We start from the raw sequence: 24,564 nt of genomic DNA on the forward strand, positions 1-24,564 counted from the left end.
ATGCGTCGCCAAGTTGTACTGATGTCCAAGTACCCACTGATGCCCCTTATACTGTCGAGACTTTGGATAGTACTGATAGATTTAGTGAAGTACCAGGTAATGAAGTACCGAAGCCTCACGATCCTGTTCCAAGGGATGCCTGTGATGAACATGATGACAACAAGTCAGTAGAGCCTCATCATAGACCATCAACAACAGCTGGTCTTAAAGAAACCCAATGTATTGATGTAGAGGAAGAAGAGCGCATCATTGACGAAGTCCCAGAACACACCACACCCAGCCTACATAAACTGCATACGGAGTGGCCTGAACACCACGTCAACATCGAGCTGCTTCTTGAATTAAAGGCACCCAAAAATTCCTTCGAGGCCATCGCATTTCAGAAATTTAGGGAGGAAGAAGGCTTAGACTCTGCCAACAACGTGTCTCTAAAGACTGGTGTCGTCTCATCTCCATCAGAGAAGGATCATTTGTCTAGTTCGATTGGGGCAGAATCAGAGATCGCTGTAGATTCTGGGGTTGGTTCAAGTGGGGACTGCATGTCTTCAGAACCTTAACGAACATTTCATATAATCTTACAGCTTGTGAATTAATTTTCTCTTGAAATACTTTTACTGAAATTTAATTTTTTTAAATCTCATAATTTAACATCGTTTTCATAACAGATACGAAGAATGCAAAATCTGATACACATAAAGTAATTTTTGAGAGTTGCGTGTGTTAGTGTGTGAGTGTATGTCTTCAATGGAATAAATTAAGAGAGAGTAGTAATTAATTAACTACAAACATGAGTAATTTTGGCCTACTATGTCATAATGAAGTATAGTCGTAATTGCGCGAATTGGGCAAAATCAGCTGATTGAGGTGCTGAGTAAAGAGGGTACTATTTCGTAGCCTTATCTCTTTAGTGCCAAGCAACTCCAGTAAGTAGTTACTAAGAAAAAAACGTTCTTGCGTGAATTACCTTGTCCCTTGACGTTCGGTTTAGTAACCAGGGACGTAGACAGGATTTTCAGAACAGGGAGGGGGGGATTTTAGCCCACTTAAATCCGCCGTTTTGTTTGGGCCCAAGAATCGCCGTACCCTTCTCCCCCTCCAATCCAATATCAACACTTAAATCAGTTGCCATGGAAACGTGCAATTTGACCTTTTAACTTTAATTGCATTATTTTAAATATAAAAACCTCCTGGAGGACGGTAAAAGATTTTCGAATGCCGAGGGTTTCATCGTAAATTAATTAGAATCGGCACCTAGATTGTTGCTCCAATTAGATAAATTGGAGCAACTAATGGGAAGGCTAATAAACACGAAAGTGAAGTTTGATACTCTACTTACTGCTCTGGAATAAGATTTTTTCAAAATAAAATGTTCAAATAAAATTGGAGTGATGAACAGCACTGTAAACTACATCACTTTCCAATGTTTGATATTCCTATACTTTAACTTTTTGCTATTCTCCCGAGGCCTTTCATCAAGTTTCCTTAAATTCAGGGTCAAATTCCGTTGCCATGGTAACTAAGTCAACGAAAACGAACAAACTGCCCATCCTGAACTCAAGTTTCTACAGTAAAATAAAACCACGTTTCCACCCCTTTATAACTTTAGGTAATCTTATTGGACCGATGCCGTAATTTTCATGATCACAAAATTCAGTATAAAAAATGCATTTTTTCTATGTCTTTCTTTTCTTCCTTCTTTTACTTTTATCTAAATTGGGTTCCCTGTGTCTTCGGGCAGCGGTTGATGGTTCAAGTGTTCACTTTTTTCGACGTGGAAGGCTTCCCACTTAACCTTGGATTATTTTGCTTTTATATTTTACTTTGTTCAACATGTTTCCTTCGCATCTTCACGTAGCTGACTTTGGTATTTTTGCCGTGGTTGCTGTTTTTGCTCTCATCGTGATTTTACTCTCTTTATTTGACTTTGTAAGTACAAAACTTGGATCGAAAATTTCTCCTCGCGTGATTCGCTTCAATATTGGCTCATTTTTATACAGAAATTTTAGTTATTCAGATATTTTTAGTTTGTAATATTTCGCATACTATTTATATCTTATCACAGAGAAAATCCGCCAAAGGACCTTCCATTCCCGGACCCGGACCTTCAAATCCAGAGTAAGTATAGTTATGTACAATTTAAATCCGAACAAGAAAAACACACTTTATGCATTAAAGTATCGTGCACTTTTGCAGTTTATTCTATACGCCAGAGCTGTACTCAAGGTGTATCTCGAAGGACTGTTCTTCGTCTTGTCATTCGCACAAATCTCCTCATGAAAACAAGTTGATCTGAGCTTGATAATATCTAGATTTCATGGAGAAAGGTTGCTCCTGGTACTTCAATTAATAAATTGAGTACAGGATAGATAAAAGTCAAAGATCAAAGGAAAGATATCAAATGTATCATACTAAGCATTTTTGCAAAGAAATTTATACCAGCAATGTATTGAGTTCTACCTTAGGCAAGTCTGGAGCAAACCCATAACCACAGCTGGGTGAGCTGGGGGGGGGGGGGGGGGGGGGGGGGGGGGGGGGGGGGAGGGGTACTCCCCTATATTCGCTATACAGGTATGTGCCACCAAACAGGGTATGGATTTCAGTGATTCTACTCTGGAACAAGGTATATAAAATCGTGCTCGCTAACAGGGTATGGTTTTCAACAATCTTGCTCTGGAACAGGATATAAATTTCAGTGATTTCACTCTGGATCAGGGTAAGAGGGATCAGTGGCACATCTCTACCCTAAACAGACAAGAGTACCCCCCAGGTGGGTGAGGAAGTACATTGATCAGCAGCTCACACCACTAATGTGCTTCCCTAGCTATGATGCTATTCTATAGAATGTCTTGCCCCAACCTCTCATAATTTCTTAGGTCTTACACTTATGTATCTGATATCTTTGTTTCTAGAAGCGGAAATCTGGATGATGTGAAAAAAGCTGGTAGCCTACATGAGTACATGGTTTATCTTCATGATACTTATGGTAAAATCGTAGGCTTTTGGTGGGGGGAGACTTATACTGTCAGTGTTGCATGTCCATATCTGTGGAAGGATATTCAGGGTATTTTTGACAGGCCTCGTAAGTATATAAAAAATATATATCTAAGTATGTATTAGCCAATTTAGTTACCTGATATATAAAATAACTACTATAGTACCTAGGTTTTTACAGTGAAAGTATCTCATTTAACTCAGTTGACTAAATTAAATAAACAAACACCTTTGAAAGGGGGTACTAGCTATAGACTGGAGAATACACAAACACCCGTTCTATACTCTGTGAAGCTGGTGGTAAGCATAGTAGACTATGCATCTATGCATCCCAGCTTCAACCATTACACAGGAAGACCATCATTAGTCCTTCTCTACAATATCATGATGGGTAGCCACACGTAGACCCATATTAAGGGACTCTACCCAGTCTTTCATGATATGAAATCTGGAAATGTTTTCCAAGAATTTAAGAGCATTTTAGAGAGAAAATAAATGATCACCCCCCCTGAAATTATATACAAAACAATTTTTCATAGAGTATACGAATTAGCCTTAAGTTTCAAGAACTAACTCTAAGTTTTGGTATTTTGTGAAGTCCATTTGTAAGGCATCTTTGAAAGTGAAATTTACATTTTTTTTACAATAGCATGAAGATGGTTTGACTAGTTTGTATACAGTATGCACTTAGAGTACATTCAGATGTTTTTCACTTGTGTTGATAAAATTGGTGTTTCTTTTGATTGTCCAGCATTCATTCAACTTTGATTGTTGTTATGGACGGTTTGCAGGTGAGCTTTTTAAGCTGTTTGAGCCATTGATTGGAAAAAAGAGCATCCAGTATAAAAATGGGCCAAAGGGACGTCAGCTGCGACAAGTAACAGACAGAAGTTTCAGTCATGAAGCTGTCATGAACTACTATGACTGCATTCTTGAGGTTTGTTGATAATTAATCTTTTGAATGCTCAAATGATGATTTGAAGGGGCCGTATCTCCATCCATCCATCACTCACTCAATCAATCAATCAATCCTTTATTTCATCATTACGTCAACCAAGAGCAAAGGTGTGTGCTTGATAAGAGGTCTATGTATTAGAGGTATCCCCCCTGTTGAATGGCAGATATTATGATGGATGCATGCAAATGAGATGCAAGTGAGAAAACAAGCATTGTATAACACAAGGATATCTCATTACGGCTCAACTGTAATAGCTCAGATATTCATAAGAGGTACATATAATCAGTGTGGGCTGGGCATAAATCAAAATGGCTATGTTGCCATATATGGCTACCTCTTTTAATTCTTTACTGGGAACTCAAATTGCAAAGCTCATTCAAACTTATTGTTTCAGACGGCAAAAGAAATGGAAGCAAAATGGGAATCCTTGCCAAAAGGTGAACATATTCCACTTGAGAAAAATATGATTTATCTAGCTGTTAAAAGTATGGGATTGGCTGGTCTAGGCAAGACATTCAGAGGTGACAAGGAGAGTGCTAAATTTATTGAAGCATATGAAACGGTTAGTGTTCATATTTTTGGTATCAATATTTTACATTTTTATTAAATAAGAATATTAGCTCATATATACATAATATAGATTTTATTGTTATCATTATCATTACCATCATCGTAATCGCAATCACCTTCAACATCATTATTATCATTTTCTTGATCACTGCCATTATCATCATTGTCATCATCACCATTGATCATCATCATTATCATCACTACCACCACAACCACCACCACCTTCATCATCATCATGTTCATCATGATCATCGTGATCATGATCATTATCACCACCATCACCATCACCATATTCATCATCATCATCATTGTCATCATCATCATCACCACCACCACCACCACCTTCATCATCATCTTCATTTTTGTTGTCTTCATCTTGATCAACCATCCTCATCATCATCACTAAATTAAAATCAATCCTTAGTGTTGGCAAGAAATGGAGGCTCAGCTGGGAACCCCTCCCCCCACAGAAGGAAGTGACAGGCATGAGAAATTTGAAGAAGGTTAGTAAAGTGTCTCTAAATGATAACATGTTAGTAACATTTACTATATTATTCTGTAATATTCCGTTGGAAGTCAGAAAAACAATTTGTTTTTATAATATAGTCAAGTAAATCCGCGCGATCTGATTGGTTGAAAAGCATGAACCATTTGCCCATGGGTTGCACGCTCACGTCAGCTTTTTTAGCTTCGGCGAAAAAAAAAACTTTTTGTATCTTTTTGCTGACAATTTATCTAGAAAAGATAACTGAAAATGATTGAAAAAAACTAGCGAAAATACTCATCAATCTCCGACATTTAGTATAGAGTTGTCATTTGATCAGCCTAGTAATAATACGTCAAGATTTGCATCACTTTCAAACAGTGAGCTGGACAAGATTGTGTCAGAGCGTCACTCCAAAAAGACAAAGCAAACCACAAATCGATCGGTCGGTGTCTACATTCAAAGGATTTTAAGCAATGATTAAATAAATACAAAAATATTGTTATCGTGTATTTATTCAACAAAAGTATTTCCAAAGTAATTAACTATAAATATCTTGCTCACCATCTACTTCGCAGCTCCGCAACTGCAGTGAAGTACTTTCTGAAGCTCTACATGGGAGGGAAAGCCTGACAAAGCGTACTACCCAGAGAAAATTAATCCAGTTCAGTCAGTTAGTTTTGATCCGTGTACGAGATTATTTCCATTGCTAAGTCATTGTACGATAACAAACTTGAACATCGTCAACAACAACAAAGACAGCCACTTTGTTTTTCACTGATTTTCTCGGGCATTACTGTACTAAGATATGTCAACATTTGAAATGTACTTCTTACAGTTGAAAATCACTTTCTCCGTAGTTTTGGACATCTTTGATTCACTTGTAAGCTAAATTTTTGCCATTATTGTAGTCATAACTGTCTTCAGTGTAAAGCTGCCATTTTCAAAACGACTGTTTTTCTGTTTTTGGCGCCTTTGTGCTTTTCATTCACTCAAGGTGCGTAAGGAGAATTTAGGGCATGATCAACAAATACAGTCTATAATTTGTATTTATTTCTTGTTTGTTGACTTGACTATATTATAAAAGCAATGGATCATAAGTAGCTGTGCGTCCATCGAGTTATGGATGCACTTGGGAGGTTGCTTAAGCACTCAAAAAAGCTAGAGTTGCACTCCGCTTCGCGTCGTGCAACTCTTACGCTTTTCTTCGTGCTTAGCAACCTCCCGCGTGCATCCATAACTCGATGGATGCACGCTACTTATGATCCATTCCTTAAATATTAATCTTTTTTTCCTAAGGGAGGAAAATCATGCGTTCTACAATAAAAGATGTTATTAAAGCAAGAAAAAATATGGACCAGAAAACAGACAAATTGTTCATTGATTCCATGATTGAATATGACCAGATTGATCAAGAAGAGGTAAAAACTAACTTAGACCTTCTGTAAAATATTGTATCAAGGGTAGCCATGTAAAATTCTTTGTGCTGTTTAAGAAACCTCTCCATTTTTCTTTTCTTTGTTCTGTTGTTTAATGGCATACTTGTGTGTGGCTTATCTGAATTAAAAAAATTTTCATTGATTAGCATGCTTCCACTGAGTTTTGGGTGCACAAGGGAGGTTGATAAGCACGAAGGAGGCAAGAGGCATAAGTTGCAAAAGGCATTGATGAGGCATTTGGTGCTACCAAAACTCGATGGAAGCATACTAATCAAAAACCAATCCTTTTATAACATTAGCAAAAACTGTAAAAAAAACTTTGTTTATCGAAAAAAAGTTCAATTTTTTTCTAACAATATCTTTATTAAATAGAGCATATGCTTCTTAATTTCGTCAGCGTGCACCATAGAGTTTCAGGTGTATGCTCATCCATGCTAATTAACCAATTAGAGCCTGCATTATATTGTGGCTATGTTATAATATCAGTGGGACATGCTCACCCAGTTTGTTAAAATTAAGCACATACTATTAAGTGGAACAGGGGAAAAAAAGGGTTTCAGTGATTTTTTTAGAGCTTATTAGAGGGTGGGAGCTTTTAATCAATTTTCCTGATCTTCAGAAATTCATAATCATCTTTCTTCACAATTGTGAATGATTTTTCAAAGCCTGCACAGGGAAAGAACCACAGCATTAAGCTTTAAGGGTGGGCGCATGGGACTTATTAGAGGCTGGGAGCATAATATGTAATTTTTGGAACTCAGCCAGCTGAGTTGACCTTAAGAACAATCTCAAGGTCAACCAATTAGAATTGAGGATTCAACATCATATTTCGATTAGCAATTGCCATGATTTTTCTACCTAGAAAACCCATGAAATATGAATTTTTTATTCTTTATTATAAATTGTAAATTTTACTGGTTGAACTTATGGTGGAATTCTAGTTCATTCAAAGAAGAAATTTACATTGTGCTCAGCCCCTGATATGAAAATGCTAACCAAAAATAATTGATAAATAATCCCTTTTGGGGAATTGCAGCCAACTCAGAGACTGAGGGCTTAAGGCCATGGGTTTAGTAGAGGAAATATGGTATTTTTTAGAAATATATGCAGCATTAGAAAATGGGAAATTGATTACTCTGAAACTAAAAAGAGAGCAAGGAAATAAATCATAAGTAATTTACATTACATGTTATTCTGACTTTATTTGTTTAGTTGGAAGATGATATTTTGACATTTATGATTGGTGGATTCCATACTACTGGAAATAGTAAGTTCCTTTATAGTAACGGTTCAATTGTGCTTGAAAAATGCTGTGGTTTAGAAAAATCCTTGATTATGCTCTATTACTCCACCCCATTTTTAAAAATTATAATTTTATTATAATATAAGATACTCTCGATTTCAAGATTAAAAGTGAAGCAATTAAGATTTTGTTTGCCATCCAGCAGAGCCTTTTCCAAGGAACCTTGGCTTAATTGATTCATTATCAAGTCTTAGGCTGTTTTGTGCAAAAATGGCCTATTCTCCCTAAAATGCATCTGGAATTGCTTTTAGGGAATAAATTTTAGCTTGAAATCTTTTACCGGAGAACTCAGAGTAAAACCCTTTAAGTACAGGAGAGAGTCAACAGTCAACTCTTCCTACAATGGTATGGACCAGGGTTACGACCTGTGACCACAATAGTGAGAGGCAACACTTAATACCTAGACATACATTGCTTAGAGTGCTAATCGCAATTCTGTTGTTACATGATTTTTCAATTTTTTTAGATTTCTTTTTTCTTTTCTTTACATATTTTTTCATTTAATTCTGATATTTTTGTAGTGATGATTTGGTGTTTCTACTACTTGGCTCTTCACCCTGAAGTCCAAGAGAAAGTTTACCAAGAGCTGATTGAGGTGTTGGGTGAAGAAGATATTGTCCCAGCTGCGGCCAGCCAACTCAAGTAAGTAATGTTTCTGTATTTAGCACTTTTGTTTCTTTTTTGTTTCAAGTTTGGTTGCTCACATGTCTTTTTGGAGACAGTGAACATGGTGCATTATGGTCTAGTTTGGGTACAAACATCTCACTGTTGTTTTGTGTTGTTTTATACTTAAGGTTACTGGAGACCTTCAGGGGTATGTTTCGTTTAAGACTCTCTCTACGCAACACGTTCAACAAAACCCTGTAAAACTATATATCGTTTTAAAGGTCATATGATAAAGATTTCGAAAATAATATTATTTGAAAGCGGTTTTTTAATTTAAAACAATGCCAGAGCCTTAAACACAACTCGGGAACGTTCAGTGGAGGTGAATTATTGGACATGGCGCTAGTGCGTAAAGCCAAAAAGAACTTCACTATGTGAATAAGCAAAAGATAATCTACAAAAGAGTGTGAGCGATTTTTGATATTTTGCTTCTTTAAAAAGTTATTGAATTTTAAAGTTGGAACGTCGAGAAGTTTCAATGTCGGTTGACGTTTTACCGCATAAAAGACGAAAATAATATTGTATTCGAAATCTTTATCATATGACCTTTAAAACGATATATAGTTTTATGGGGTTTTGTTTAACGTGTTGCGTAGAGAAAGTTTAAAAGGAACATTCCCCTGAAGGTCTCCAGTATAACCTTAAGCTATACAGGAAGCATCTTTTTTGTCGAATAGTGAAAGGGTGGGTGTTTTCTGAAACTGCAGTCGTATTAATGTACTGTACCCAGGGTCCAAGAGGCTTTTCACCCAATTTTTTGGTACATACGTTTCATTGTCATCGGTATGTCCAAGCATTTGATCTCTTGCACTATGATCTGAATGATTTGTTTTCAAAGAATGTTGACAATTCTACAGTCATACCAAATGTACTCCATTGAGTTCTAAACTATATTTCTCTAATAATATTTTTAGATATTGCCGCCAAGTTATCGATGAGACCCTCCGCTGTTCAATACTTGCTCCTTGGGGTGCAAGGGTGCAGATGGACCATGACCTGCAGATAGGAGATCATGTTGTGCCAAAAGAGGTAAAATGAAGTCATTTATCAGATCTATACTAGTCTCCTATAGACTAACCGTCACCAATGCGACCCGAGTTCGAGCCCTGCCGTGCTCGGTTTCGTATGCGGGTAGAGTTGTTTGTTGGTTCTCTCCTGTGCTTTAAGGGTTTTTCTCCTGGTTCTCCGGTTTTCCTCCCTCCTCAAAAATCAACTACTAAATTTCAATAGAACACAAACAATCATAGCTACAGTAGCAACAACTACAACGCATGTAAATTTGTTTTCACGTGTGTATTTTCTTCTTTTCAGACTCCAATAATGATACCATTTGGTGTTGTTCTTCACGATCCTGAAATTTTCCCTGAACCGCAAAGGTACATAGGACCACAGGGAGAAAAGTTGAATAACTAATTATTTTCATTACAAATTTTTTCTGATTTTAATTTCAACTATCACTTTTATCTAAATTGGTCTTCCTGTGGTTGCACTTCTGATTCTCTATTTTCATTGCTCGCACCCTGTGATGCGTTAATCGTCCGTTCACCTCACTACACTTTTCCCTACCCTGCTAGCATAGGTTTTTTCCTGCCCTGTTCTTGTTGCAGATCGGAGGAGAAAAAAAGCTTTTTTCTAACCAAGACTTTAACCTTTATTTTATTTTCCCTTTCTTACCCATCGATATACTAAAATTTCGAAAGTAAAATTTTTCGCATTAGATAACCTTTCGGTTTTTTTTTGTTTTGTTTTTTTGTTTTGCTTTTTTTGTTTTTGTCTTTTGTTTTTGTTTGTTATTTTTTGCTTTGTTTTGCTTTTGTTCGTTCGTTTGTTCATTTTTTGGCCATTCTTTATTAATTTTAATCTATCCTTTTCCAGGTTTGATCCCGATCGTTTTAGCCCAGAGAACGCGAAGGATCTTCCTTCTCTGGCCTTCCAGCCATTTGGGTTTGCGGGCAAGAGAAAATGTCCCGGATGGAGGTTCTCCATCACAGAGGGTCTGGTGTTCTTGTCTGTGTTCATCAGGCGTTTTAAGGTGGAGCTTGTCGCGGGACAGAAAGTACAACCTGTCCATCGTCTCGTCACTTCACCAAATGAAGAAGTTTGGATCACTATCAACAAAAGATAAAATGCTTATCTTTCCACTGTTCTAAACCAAATTGCCTTTACAGTGTTGTTAATGCTGTTCAGTGGAGTATAAACACCGAGCTTGATTAGTGACGCGGTCCCATTAAGTGTTAGTATATCGTTAATATATCGTACCTATATCGTCAAAAAATTGATGGTTTTGTCAAGTTGATTTTCCAGCGATTATAGAAACACATTTAAAAAAGCTTAATATGTACTCGATTATCATGTTGTCATGCGTGGCTTGTAGGTGCCAGCTGTTTCAACTACCCAAACCGATGTCACTTAACAAGCCACCGTATGAATGGATAGGAGCAATTGAAATCAGATTTCGAAAAACCGTAAATTAATATTTAGTAAGCATATGAACAATTTATATAAAAGGAAATATATAGAATTAATTATAAAAACTGCTATAAATCGTGCGTTTGATTGGTTTGGAGCGCGTTCTTTATAAGAGCACATAGCACAAGCGCAAAAAAAAAAAAGAAACTTGCTTGTGGGGTTTGCGGTAATAACTGAGAGAGGCACGTATTGGCTACGCCTCGTGCTTCTCGTAACGCACTTCTCGCGTGTTCTGCCAACCCCCGCAAGCTTTATATCGGCACACGCACCTACGCGCGCGCGTTATGTACGTTAAACGATAAATAGATTATAGAGATAGATTTATGATTTTATATTGTACCATAGAAAATTGTCAGTATGGTTTGTAATGGGTTAAAAAATAAGAACTTATAATTTTGAAAATTGTTTTATCTCACGATGTCCACTCTTTCATTAGCGTTACAGTATCTCGAAGATGCTATGATAATTTCATAGCCTAGCAGTATAGAGGCTTTGCACCATCACTTGATAGCAGCCATGGCAGGAGTCACAACAATAGAATCTTTTCCCACTGGAAGACTGAATGCTTTCTCATGTAAATCAGATGAGACGAGATTCGATTGCTCCTGCCTCCTGTCATGGCTGCCATCACGTGATGGTGCAAAGCCTCTATACGCAACGTGCTGCTACGAAACTGATTTGAACTGGACGTTTACGGCCATGCAATTGCGCCTCTCATGCTGTGGGATGAATGTGAGGGGTTGGTGCAGACGTAGCTAGTAATAAAAACAAAGGGGGACTTGTAACTGCGCGAGTGGGACTCGTGAAAGATCCGTGCAAAATACGAGACCACATTTTTCAAAATTTTGTAAGCAATTTTTTGTGTTTCTTTTACTATCTTGCATGCGTTAGTTTGAAAGGGTGGTACCGAGTCGCAATCCTCACATAACGAACTTGATCTTTATATCGTCAAAGTTAAAGGTTAATTAAAGTGCCCGCGCGCATTATCTGACAGTTTTTATTGCTGCTCACACACCTGCGTGTAGGAAAGGTCCCATCTGCACGTTGCGCACCAAACATTTCATAATTTTCCCCACAGGATCAGTAATGAAATGTTTTGGATTGTATGGCGCAAGGTTTCTTTTTACGCTTTTCTTCAAGAGAGAGAGAGTAAGAGAGAGTAAAGGTTATAACTCGTATTGAATTGGCTATAGACGTGATATATTCTTGTCAATTCCTTCTATACCTGTTACAATCCATAATCCGTCCTTATGCTATCGCTTAGAAAAAAGCAGTGGAAGAAAAGAATTGTACCACAGGTAGTCCATAATATCGCTTAAGATGGTGCCCAACTGGTGCGACAACTGGTTACATATATATATATAAATAATATTAATGAAATGAATAAAATGACAAGAATTTAGTACTGTAAAGATCAAGTAACTTGGCTCGTGGGTTCAATTTGTATCTGGAACTCAGATATCATTTCTGTTGACTTTTTATTTATCAGTTTCTTGCGCCGGTCATTATTCATCTTCATTTATCATGTTGGTACTATTACTTCGGGACCGTTTACATGGAGAAAACTTGTCCAACTTGGGTAGGGATGTGTCGCCAGGACCTCAAAACCCTGACCCTATCTCAGACCTAAAATTTTGATTTTACATACCCTACTCCAGACTAAAACTAAGAATTATACACCCTATCCCAGACTAAAAGGCGGAAAATGCAGTTTTACAATCGATTGCAATCAATATTTACTATAAAGCGTAGCCTATTCGCCAGACAAAAACGACCAAATCGTTAACCCTATCCCAGACTAAAATGTTACCCTATCCCAGACAAAATGTCAAGAAAATGATACCCTACCCCAGACCCAAAAGCCGAAAAACCATACCCTATAGGGCGGCACATACCCGTATAGCAAATATAGGGGAGAACCCCCCCCCCCCCCGGGAGTCCTTCTCATCAGGACTACATCCACCCTGATGATCATAATACTTCGATTAACATGATTACATTGTCGTATTCCTTTATCCTTTTCTTTCTTTTCTTTTTTCCTCCTCGGCTCCAGTTTCGGGCGTCATTTCATTTCATGATGTAACCGGTACTTGAACTTACCATGCAAGGGCGACAGGACAGACGGATTGGGTTATAAATATATATGTGTGATTGTTTCAGTTATTCGTAGATTTCGTTTCATGAGTGTTCGCAATCATCGAGTGTTCGTAACTCATCGAGTGTTCGGAAGTCGAAAGCGGAATTGGTTCAATAAATCTTCGAGACGGAAGTAGGGTTTCAAGGTGGAATAACAGTGCGTGATATCAGGCCTAAAAATGGCATAAGTTACACATTTTCAATTTTTACCCCGAAAACGCGCCATAGTCATGGCGACGGGGTCGTATTATGAGTTTCTCCTTTCCGCATTCTTCGATCGCTCAGTCATTGGAAGTGAAGTATTATAAATTTATTTTTTCCTCATTCATCACTCACTTACAGTCATTGGAAGCGCCCAACTGCATTATGGGTATTTCAAAGTACTTAAGTCAGCGGCAACACGCCATAAAGTAGACGTGTAAACTAATGAATTCGATTGAGTATGCAAAGTTGAGTAACGAAATGAGGAAAATCAACCCCAGTTGTTGCTAAATCAGCAGATATCTCGTCTTCCCTTACTAACAAAAGACTCCAAAGGAATAAGGGCGATGGATAACGACGTCTTGACAACCCTGAAAATATTAATCGTCGGTGAAAGTGGCGTTGGAAAGTCAAGGTGATTCAAACGTTTTGCTTGATTTGCACAATTAATTCTCAGAATTTTAGCTTCGTAGAGCCCTTGATATTTCAGAATCTACAAATTATGTACTCAGATGCGATTTATAATAAGTGCTTTTGGTTAAAACCTGTTTGATTTTATCTTAATACTGTCAAATTATTTTCAAGATCAAATAAACTATGATTTCGAATACTCCAATGTGCAAATTTAAACCTATATCGTCATTGAAATATCTGCTAAATTTTCCCAGTTTTTGATCTAACGTTTAACTGTTTATATTTAGTCTTCTACTGCGTTTTACTGATGATACATTTGATCCAGATATTGGGGCAACGATAGGTAATAACATTTTATTATATTTTACTAAAAGTTATAATCTTTCTGCATATCAGATATTATGACTTATCATGAATACAAGATAGCTTTTTTCTTCTCTGTTTACCGTTCATTACTTAATGTATGTAATCAAGACAAATTCAACACTTCAGCACTAGCCATTACATGGTATAAATTACCTTAGATTCGATTGTGTTGTGGACATTCACATAAGAAAATACTGACTTTTAAATAAATAATTTACTTAATTTGTTTAGTTAGCTCCCTAAATACAAGCAAAATATCATTTTGATAACTTGATTGAAGTTTTTCTTACTGCTATTTACAAAGAAAATAATTTGTTCAATATCTGGTACATTTGTACGGAAATCCAAGAACAATGTCCCATTTTTTTGGTGATGGTAACACAAACCAACACCATTTATACCATGTGACACTTAGTGCCGAAGTGGTGAATTGGAGAAACTGTTTCACAATTTATTGGTTTTTGACTCCTGTCAATCAAAATTTGATGAATTTAAAGTGTTGCAGATTTATTAGACAGAACCTGAAACATAGCAAAACATGCTACTGTATTTCATGTTACCTGCACGACAGAAACATGAATGTTGCTCTATTTATTGAGTCAGTAAAGTGGTAGATTGGGATGAACTTTGAGTGATTATTGACGACACTCAAAACTCCAGAGCATGAGGGCTTACATGCATGAGCCTTGAATCCAAGAGTTGCTTGTTTTGTTATTCTGATTTGATTTCTGCTTTTGTTTACCAACATCAGAAGTGAGGCAAAGCTCACATACACTGGAGTTTTGAGAATCGTCAATGATAACCATACACAAGAGATTAAATAATAAACGAGTGTCACTCTATAATGCACACAGAGAAATTTAAATCATAATTTTAGTTTGATGAAATTTATGCAAAAGTTATTTTAGTTTATTATTTATTGTTATTTTTATTGGAAACAACTTTTAACTTGTATACTTATACACTGGTAGGTGTTGATTTTAAAGTCAAGACAATTAATGTGGAAGGAAACAGAGCAAAATTGGCCATATGGGTAAGATTTTTTTTTTTTTTTTGGTGGAGGGGGGAGGGGGGGGGGGGTTGGGAGAAGGGCGAGAGGGTTGAGAGAAGAAGACAATGAGTTTAAGAATCAAACCCAGGTTACTGTACATGCAGTGATAAGAACTAGTGAACATTTCGACTTGTACTACAATGCTGTATGTGCTTTCATATTACACAAATTCAATGTGTACACTGTTACAGTAGTATGTGGATCACAGGCACAGTGGTCTGGTGTTCCAGTTTTTAAAATTTACTTGTGTAATAAATATTTCTTAGGAGGGAAAAAATGATTGGTAAAAAGTCATCTGGTGAAAACCAGGTCTATTCTTGTGATTTTTCACATTCCCTCATTACGATCATCACTTATATTAGACCTGTAGCACAATCACCCCTAACATTTGGAGTCGCGTAGTTATAATTTGCGATATCTTTGCGGGTAATCGCGAACTTTAAATCGAAACCCGTACTTGGCAGCAATAATACTCTGAGATTAATGTCACATAGAAATATTGACATTTGAAGTTATTCAAGAGTGGAAAAATTTAGAAGATCCCCCAAAAAGTTACCTAATTTTAGGTGTAACGCGTAACAACTTGTTATCGTTGGGAAGTGTAAATAATATTTTTTCACCTATTTCAAATATACAATATAAAAATCTAATATCGTATTTTAGTTCAGTTGTTAATACGAATAAAATATACAAATTATCGGCCCTTTTTAATCATTTTTCATGAAATAGGAACAGGATTTCCACGTTGAGTCCTCGTGTAACGCTGCAAGTTTAACGTAATGTCACGGCGATTAACCGTCCGATCAGCAAATCCAAGACAAGTCTAATAATAATGTCTATTTGTAAATTTGAAAGTTCCAAGGCTTGTTAACCATCGTGTGAAAATTTTTTTCCAAAACTACCAAAAGAAACCGAAAAATAAAGAAGTTCTCAGATCGGAAACAATTATTTACATACATTTTCTGGACACAAAATGCAACAGTGTCACTACTTACCGAAATAAAATTACATATCTCATGTTCTATTTAAGATACGCCGCTTGCATTCCTAAACAGTACAGTTCATCTTTCTAACTAAAGGATCTGATAAGTTTTTTTAACTTTGAGATCGAAAAACAAGAAGTAATTTTTCAAAAACCAAATCGGAAACATTTTAAAGTTGGCTTCTTGTTTGACCAAGCGTAACAAACGGTTTCCTCAACATGATATCGGAAATACCTCCACAGATACAACTAGATCTCTTTAGAATTTTGCAAACCACAAACCCTGCAGTGAAAAGCATGTGTTGTTCACACTTCAGTCTTCGTTATCTGGGGTGTTTTATGAATAATCAGGGGCTTAAATTAGGAAGCACGAGGTCATATTTCACAGTGTCGTTCGACTTGTGTTACACTTGACCTCTAAAAATAATCTTATCATCAACGCTATATTTTCAAACCGTGAAGTTTCTAGATATCATTTCGATGATGGTCAATAACCAGAAAAGCATTTCTAATGCTGAAAAAATGAAAAAATGGCGAGAGCGACAAAAAGAAAAAAAGAAGGATTCTGACAAGCAATATTATGAATGAAACCGGGAGCGGAAAATTGCACAGCTGTTACAAAGCCGTGACAGCAGAAAAGCCCGACCACAAACGAGAAGCGTCACAAGTGGAAAGAAAACGAAGAAAAATCGAAGTGAAGGAGAAATAGTTGAAGAACGGAGAGCCAAACTAAGAGAGCAAACAAGAGAAAAGGTGAAACGATACAGAGAAAAAAAACCGACAAGAATTAAGAGGTAACAACCATGAAGACTTGAAAGAGTCAAGTGTCACGATTCCAAACCCGCCGGCTCCCGTACCGTCATCTACCGAGAAAGGTTTTCATAATCGTATGGCCAAGACACGAGCACTTAAGGTCACAAGGAATACCTTGCCAGGATCCCCAAAGAAAAAAGCAGAGATTCTGGAATCCCTAATTTCAAGTCCGCGCACAAGAAAAATTCTTTCTGAAAAGGGAATAGTAAAAACATCCGAAGAAAGGAAAGAGGATAGTGCGCTCAAGGCTCTCGCAGCAGACATCTCTGAGGGGATAAAGCAAATCAAGAAAAGTGGTTCTAAAGATAACAGAGCAGCCTTGTCAGCTGTTAAAAAGCTTTCTTTAGGAAGAAATGTTGTGAAATCCAGGACCCAGTCTTCTGTTTCCAAGCTTGTTAACCTTGGGCGTGGTTCCATTAGCAAAGCGGCGAAAGAACGAGAAAAGCAGCTTCACTCACTTAATAGACATGACGTACAAACTCAACACAATGAAGACGGCATTTGTGCTTTCTCAAACTGTCAGATGTGTGTGTGGTGAGCTCAAGAAAAAGAAGAAAAATGTCTACAAACTTGCAATTGAAATGCACGAGGAAATCATAGCCTCACTATAAATCAAGTCAATTTTTCATATATTTTTCGTAATTACATGCGCACTAAATAAGCAAATACAAAGATACTACACCCACAAAGGATTATGGGTAATTTTCTAAATCTCTGTTAAATGCTAATGAACAACTAGAATTTCACCAAAAGTGCAAATTCGGAGTTGGGAACCTATTTCTAGGGGGAAAAGTTATCATCAACTTGATTCTGTTATTTTCATAAAAATGTCCTATGTTACACAACTGTAGGGGGTGATTGTGCTACAGGTCTTACTTACATGTTACAGGACACAGCAGGCCAAGAAAGATTCAGAACACTAACACCGAGCTATTATAGAGGAGCACAAGGTGTTATCTTAGGTAAGATTACTTAGTTAATTACCTAGACCCAGTGGTTTCTCACTGTTTTTCAGGGGTTCATTTGAAATGATAGAAGAAGGTCATGAGCTAGCCTGACAGTCTAAGTGAATCTTTTACAAATTACTAAGTTATAAATGATAGTTAAGATGGAGGAGTTTGCATATTACAGGGAGGAAAAAAACCTCCCCAAAGATAGAGTAGATAAAGGTGAACTATTATTATGTAGATCTAAAGAAATATAACATTGTCAAATATTTCCTTCATTCTTCATGTGTTTGTTTGTTCTCTCTTTTGTTTGTTAACTTGTTCGTTGGTTCATTCATTCTTTCATTTATTTTTTTCCAGTTCCTTTGAGTTCTGTTTTTGTGTGTGATTGTGTGTTACCAACAGTACTTTGTTTGTGCATATAACAGACAAAAAAATATTAGTGCTCATCACCAATGCTAGTACACTACTCTGGGACTATTAAATATTTGCTCTGAGCTAGTTAAAATTTGGAATCACTAGTATTTTTTCCTCACTGCATACTCATTACCGAGCCACAGGAATTAAGATATGGAAGGTGACCGCGACTGCTGGCAATGAGCGTGCGAAAAGCATGTGATGCATCCTCAACCGCCACTACTGTAGGGAAGGTGGGTGGGGTGAATCTTCTCTCTCCTTAGGCAGCTTCCGACGAAATGATTCAAAGATCTGGGTGTGGCACTTATATATGGAGGGGTCGCAAAGCATAACAACCGCACTGCGCAAACTCCAATGTCCATAAATGGGGGGTTGCTAAATTCCTACGTGACACACTAATCATGTATGCAGTGAGAATAGTCCATAGGCTAGTAGAGTTTTTGGATTATTAACTATCTTAATTATATCATCACTCTATAATCCCATATAAGCAACTTTAATGTATTATTTTCAAATTCTATTTCCTGTCCAAATTAAGATTAATTTGTAGATGATGGCTAGTAAACACTAGCGTGGACTGCATCGGTGTTTCTAATGAAACAGTTATCATAGAATGATAAGTTATACACCGTAGTGAAAATAGCAACTAACGTTTCGGACGTTAGTCCTTCGTCGGAGTCAAAGATTAAGATTAATTTGGATTGTTTCCATTTGCATTTTTCTTGGGAAAACTATGACTTATGGAATCAGTCTGGTATAGTTTGGGATGATACAATTAATCTCCAATAGAACAACATGTCTGTCCAATTTGGAAAAAATTGAATTCAAAAAAATTCCTTGACTTCCAAATTGGACTCGGCTTATCAGCCTCTTCCAATTTTGTCAGTCCTCAGAATTTTTTTCATCCAATTATTTCCAAATTGGACAGTATGTAGTCCTATTACCTATACTAATTGGCTAGTAGTTTAGCTTTGCTGGGCTACTGGATTGATTAGACTTCCCAGCCCATTGCCTAGTATTTAAAAAAATTACAGTAGTATCAAGCTTTGTAAATGTTTCATTTAGCAATTTTCTGTTTGACGTTTTAGTGTATGACACATGTAATAGAGATACATTTGACAAACTTGAAGAATGGCTGAATGAAGTAGAAACGTACTCAAGCAAAAAGGATATAATAAAGATGCTTGTTGGAAATAAAATTGATAAGGTATGTAGTACAGTACATGTAACAAACAGAGATTAAATATGAAAAAGCTCACCTCCATGATGACAAGACATTCTTATTATTTTTAATTGTTCAATAATTTCTATAATCTCTGACTCCAGTCTGGGATCCTTGGCAGAGCTTATAACGGCCAGACATCAGACTAAGTCTGGCCAGAACTGGGACTTACAGGATCTGGCCAAATCTTTACCTTTCCAGTCATTTTGACCAGTAATTTTTAGTCAGAAATAAGGTATAACAAAGCTAAAACTTATTTGGCCTGTAATTATAACCAGCAGCTGTTCAGCAGCTATTGCAAACCCTGCTTGGATAGCGAATTGCCAAACAACAAGGTGGAAAAGTTATTGCGAAAAAGACAAATAAGTTATTGTGATAGTGATTAAGCTACATGTATGCTACTGTTTCAGGACAATCGTGAAGTTGAACGAAACCAAGGTTTACAATTTGCAAGAAGACACTCCATGCTTTTCATTGAAGCAAGGTTAGATTTTCTTTGGTATAAGAAGAGAAAATTTTAACTGAGATAATGGGATTTTAATACCAAAAATATTTATATCTGTCTTTAGTGCAAGAACAAAAGAGGGGGTGCAACTTGCTTTTGAGGAACTTGTTGAAAAGGTAAGTACACCTTCATATTTAACTGATATATATGTTCCATTCCTTAAGGTCCATGCAAATATTCACAACAACTCCAAACATTGTTTGAAACAACATTGTTGGCAGTTGTTGGATAATGTTGGCGATTGTGTTCAAACGATTCCAACAAGTCCCAACGTGTTATGTTGACAATACAAAGGATTCTGGGACAACATACCCATAATATCTTACAAACTCAGTGTTTGTTCATCCGCCATTTGATCGAACTTATCATGGCTGCCTTTGTACAACGAGTTAAAAATTGAAAATGCATAGCAGTTATGGTTTTAAATGAAGATGAACAACAGATGAACAACATTGGCAAAGCTTCTTGGCTCTCTGATTCCTTGACGAAAATGATGGCTTTTCCTGTGGTGGTACCTCTGGTGCCTTGTGTTTATTTGTTTATTATTTTTTTAAACTATCCATGGATACCGTATGCAGTGCACATGTGGCAGCATAACTTTGATGGGCGTGCTGTCCAACATTGTTAGGCTACGCTTTGGTGACCAAAAACAAAAGAATTTATGTTCACAAGTTTCAAACTTCACCCAACTACATCCAACAATGTCCAACAAGTCCCACACAACGTGTTCAAATGCTCCCAACATATTGGGCCCAACAATGTTGGATGTTGTTGGCCTTTAGAAACTACAGAGCAAGGCAGCTTTTTACTAAGATCTTCAAACATCCAGTACTAAAGTGAGATACTTACTGAGTGACTGCTGAGGCTTGCTTCACTTGGCAGTGATATCCATCCAAAATGAAGAATAAACAAGGCTCTTCAACCCTCTAATAGTTTCAGTATTGCTCCAACTTGTAGAAGTCAATTGCATGCTGAAACTTTTTTTGCTGCCACACCTTATACATTGTCACTCTAGCATGATAAGGGTCGTCAATTGCACTAATGTTCAGTAGTTGTGTAATGACAGGTAAAGAAGATAATATTCTACAACTGTATGACTCAGTACATTATTTACTCTTAAAAATGCCCCATAATTCTGGAATTCATTTCAGACCATGTGTTATGCCCTAGAGTATTAATTCTTTGTTTCACGGTTGTACACGAGAAGACACATGAATATGGATACAACTCAAACAACTCAACTCAAGAATCTTATTCTCAAGAGAATGACACCCGACCTGAAATGGGAAAATTTACACTAAAGCTAGAAAGGTCTATTGCTGTCAAGGAATACACCAGTTTCACATTCGATGCATACCGCTGTTTTTGAAACTACAGACTCATTTGCACAGGCTTAGCCTCGTTTATAAGTCAGCTATTCACAAATAGCTGACTTATAAACGAGGCTAAGCCTGTGCAAATGAGTCTGTAGTTTCAAAAACAGCGGGATTTCAAAACATTGGTATTGTTCAAGCTGCACATTCTTAACATTAAAGTTGACATTTGCAATGATTTACTATTGAGCGAGCTAAGCCTGCGGAGATGAGTCTTCAGTCTTAAAACACAGCGGTATTTACAGAATGAGAAAAGGGACTATTCTGCATGAACATGGTATCACTTTATTGTATTTTATCTTGCAGATCATTCAAACCCCAGGATTATGGGAGAATGACAGTAAAAGCAGTGGTGGCCTTAGCTTATCTGCCGGTGCTCAGACTGTGAGAGGCTGCGGTGGTTATTGTAATTATATTTGAACATAACTGAAACGTGAAAGAACTGTTTAAACAATTTAGAACTACGATAGTGTTAATAGCCGACTTTTCAGTATGAGGCTACATGCTAAATGCTCAGTCATTCGTGACGGGCGGTAAGAATTAATTCAGTTTAGCACGCAACCTCATACTGAAACCTTTGTGTGTGACAATCGAAGCATATCTCGGAAGTGGGCTATTATTACAGTATATATGTATAACTGCAGAATACCCCGCAAATCATATGCCCATTTGTCAATAGCAACGACTTCTATTGTTGTATGGTTTTACAAAGGGAGGGAATGCTCCATCTGAAAATCATCCTTGGGAATCCAACTTCACAAGGAGTGTTACGAAATATAGCTTGTCGTAAAACATATCCGCTCAGTTTTCCGAACTAAGCTAATCTTTCTCTTGCACAAGGTAGATTTACTATTTGTGGAGCTTTCTTGTCAAGAACGTTCCAATTCGAAGCTGAGGCCAGTATGTTACACGACGAAATTTGTCGTGAAACGTTTCTCGCGATTCGTTTTCCACAAGAAAGTTTCATCGTCTGACACTGGGTGTTTTCCTAAAGAATCAGCTATTCATTGAAAATTTATACACGTAACAGTCGTTAAATTCAGCTTGTATACACATATTTCAATAAACGTTGGATGGTAGGCTAAGAGCGATAGGAGATTGGTTATTCCAAGATTCAAGAATAGCTGGAATGACTTGTGTTTCTGCTTCTTATTCTCGTCAAGAACATGGACCTTAGTGTTGAGACTTATTCGATGTTCTTTGTATTCAACGAAACCATTTCCATGTCGGAATGACTTATCGCCTGCTATCACCTTTAGCGATGATAACGTTTATTGAAATAGGTGTATAACAAACAAATATTAATATTGTCTCGCGTGGGGTGTATTCACATCTATATAAGGGATTAGAAAATATTTGAAAATTAAATGCGCGCGCTGATTGGCTGGTACCGTGTTTATACGAGAGAACTGAGAGACGCTCGCGCAAAGCCTTTTAAAAATACTTTTTAAAACAAATATGAACGGCTGCTAATGTCTCTGTACTGTGATATAAATACTCTAGGAGCTGTAGAGCATGAGAGAAGCAAGAGAAACACTCTCATGCTCTACAGCCCCCGGCGTGTTTATGTCACAGCACAACGACATGCGCATACGTTTTAGTAATATATACAATATATTACTTTGCCTTCGGCTCGTGGTTGTATATCTGATACAACACGGCCACGAATATTGTATATATTGCTTATGAAACGTCTAGGTGTATACATTCATGTTCTACTATAATTTTAAAGATAAAATTGAATTTGGCTAAGAAAATTGGAGTTAAAGTTTATGCAAATCAGGACGATTTTGATTTTGTAAACAGATATTCAACCTCCACGGACAAATGATTTCTATTGTGTTTTCCTCATTAATTATTCATGGATTTTATAATGTTCCTTAAATAAATTTGGAATTAATAATAGCGAAAAAGTTTTGTTTAACAGTCCACTTTCATGAAAGTAGGGCTAACTCATTTGGTTTTGGTGAACGGAAAACCAAAGACTCCTAGAACTGAGATAACCCTACCTTCATGTAAACGGTCTCTAAGCATAACATCCTTTTTCTTTTAGAGGTTTTCCTTCGAGTTGAAATGATTTCCTCAGACGTGCAAAAAAGTTTCTAGTAGTTAGCGTATAAGTCAAATACAAACGGATGGAAATAAGATGGAAATAAGAGTCATCAGCAAACGGGTGGAAATAAGATCTATTAACCTTTATTTAATTAGTATTAGTATATGTAATAGGACTCCATGCTGTCCAATTAAGAAATAATTGGACGAGGAAAATTCCGAGGACTTCTAAAATTGGATGAGGCCGTAGGCCGAGTCCAATTTGGCAGTCAGAGGAATTTTTCGAGTCTAATTATTTCTTGATTGGGGAGCATGAAGTCCCATTACCTATTAATTATATAGCTGCCTAATTAATCCCATATCAACAAGACCTGTCCAATTAAGAAAATAATTGGACAGTTACCTATATGGGATTAATTAGAAGCTGTATAATTATTATAATTATCTCGTGGTGGAAGAAAGTCACCCTAGTCCGTGAAAGACTCCTTCAGTTTGCTTGCTCCAATCATGTTTGTGATTCAGGAGAATGGACTAAATCATGTTTAATGGTTTATCATCCTAGTCGCCTTCCCTTTTTTTCCTTTTTTTCTTTTGAAATGTTAAAAACAAATGAAAAATTTTTTAAAGTAAAAGCACTTCGACCGAAGATTTGCTGTCGTCTTCTTTTCTAATTATTAGCTACAAGACTAAAAGAGTCTGCAGCTAGGGGCCGGTTTCTTGAACAAGGCCTCGCAAGACCTTATACTAGGATAGAGGACACTGCTTATGTTATGCGCATTAGTGTACGTTGTCACGAGGAAGATGAATGAATATTAAACTTCACATTGTTTGCATACTGCATATAACCCGTGAAAAACTATGAAAACCATTATGGTGCTAAATAGTGAATAATCCTTTGTTTTCATATATTTTTTAAAAGTCTATTTAACGCTCATTATTTAGTACTTTTTTATATGAAGAAGTGTTTCAAGACAATTTTAGAGCAAAAACGAATAGTATAAATGCGACCTGACGTAGTCATCATCGTCTCACTTCTCGATGTCTTGGTTTTTGGACTTGAGATCAGTTTTATTGTCTTGCTTTCCAAAAGAATGGACCAAATCCACTTGGGTGTAATGTTTTACCCATTTCAGAACACGTGTCATTCTCTATTGAGAATAAAATTCTTTGTTTGAGTTGCATCCATATTCATGTGTCTTTTTATG

At 36.8% G+C, this 24,564-nt stretch overlaps 2 protein-coding genes across 2 annotated transcripts; both read left to right on the forward strand.

The window, feature by feature from the left end:
- Positions 1-1,745: 1,745 nt before the first annotated feature.
- On the forward strand, positions 1,746-11,295 carry LOC116307122 (cytochrome P450 20A1). Its single transcript, XM_031717273.2, has 12 exons — positions 1,746-1,926; positions 2,063-2,115; positions 2,910-3,079; positions 3,783-3,928; positions 4,344-4,511; positions 4,944-5,022; positions 6,303-6,424; positions 7,655-7,709; positions 8,267-8,387; positions 9,326-9,440; positions 9,723-9,787; positions 10,287-11,295. Exons 1-12 carry the CDS (start codon positions 1,831-1,833, stop codon positions 10,534-10,536), a joined length of 1,440 nt encoding a protein of 479 aa, XP_031573133.1. The 5' UTR covers positions 1,746-1,830; the 3' UTR covers positions 10,537-11,295.
- Positions 11,296-13,407: 2,112 nt separating this feature from the next.
- On the forward strand, positions 13,408-24,192 carry LOC116307114 (ras-related protein Rab-18-B). Its single transcript, XM_031717263.2, has 8 exons — positions 13,408-13,632; positions 13,919-13,974; positions 14,969-15,030; positions 17,733-17,805; positions 19,296-19,414; positions 19,840-19,913; positions 19,999-20,050; positions 21,614-24,192. The coding sequence occupies exons 1-8, from the start codon at positions 13,565-13,567 to the stop codon at positions 21,725-21,727; spliced, it is 618 nt and encodes a 205-aa protein (XP_031573123.2). The 5' UTR covers positions 13,408-13,564; the 3' UTR covers positions 21,728-24,192.
- Positions 24,193-24,564: the final 372 nt, after the last annotated feature.

This window comes from Actinia tenebrosa, unplaced genomic scaffold (assembly GCF_029948245.1).
Source record: "Actinia tenebrosa isolate PJP-AT-01 unplaced genomic scaffold, QUT_ActTen_1.0 PGA_scaffold4__44_contigs__length_22323623, whole genome shotgun sequence".
Lineage (NCBI taxonomy): Eukaryota > Metazoa > Cnidaria > Anthozoa > Actiniaria > Actiniidae > Actinia > Actinia tenebrosa.

Bases quoted from the DNA above. Each gene is read 5' to 3' on its own strand.
- LOC116307122 (XM_031717273.2), top strand. From the start codon at position 1,831: ATGTTTCCTTCGCATCTTCACGTAGCTGACTTTGGTATTTTTGCCGTG. The intron at 3,080-3,782 runs GTAAGTATATAA...GACGGTTTGCAG, and splicing joins GGGTATTTTTGACAGGCCTC to GTGAGCTTTTTAAGCTGTTT. The intron at 8,388-9,325 runs GTAAGTAATGTT...TAATATTTTTAG, and splicing joins GCTGCGGCCAGCCAACTCAA to ATATTGCCGCCAAGTTATCG.
- LOC116307114 (XM_031717263.2), top strand. From the start codon at position 13,565: ATGGATAACGACGTCTTGACAACCCTGAAAATATTAATCGTCGGTGAA. The intron at 13,633-13,918 runs GTGATTCAAACG...GTTTATATTTAG, and splicing joins AGTGGCGTTGGAAAGTCAAG to TCTTCTACTGCGTTTTACTG. The intron at 19,415-19,839 runs GTATGTAGTACA...CTACTGTTTCAG, and splicing joins TTGGAAATAAAATTGATAAG to GACAATCGTGAAGTTGAACG.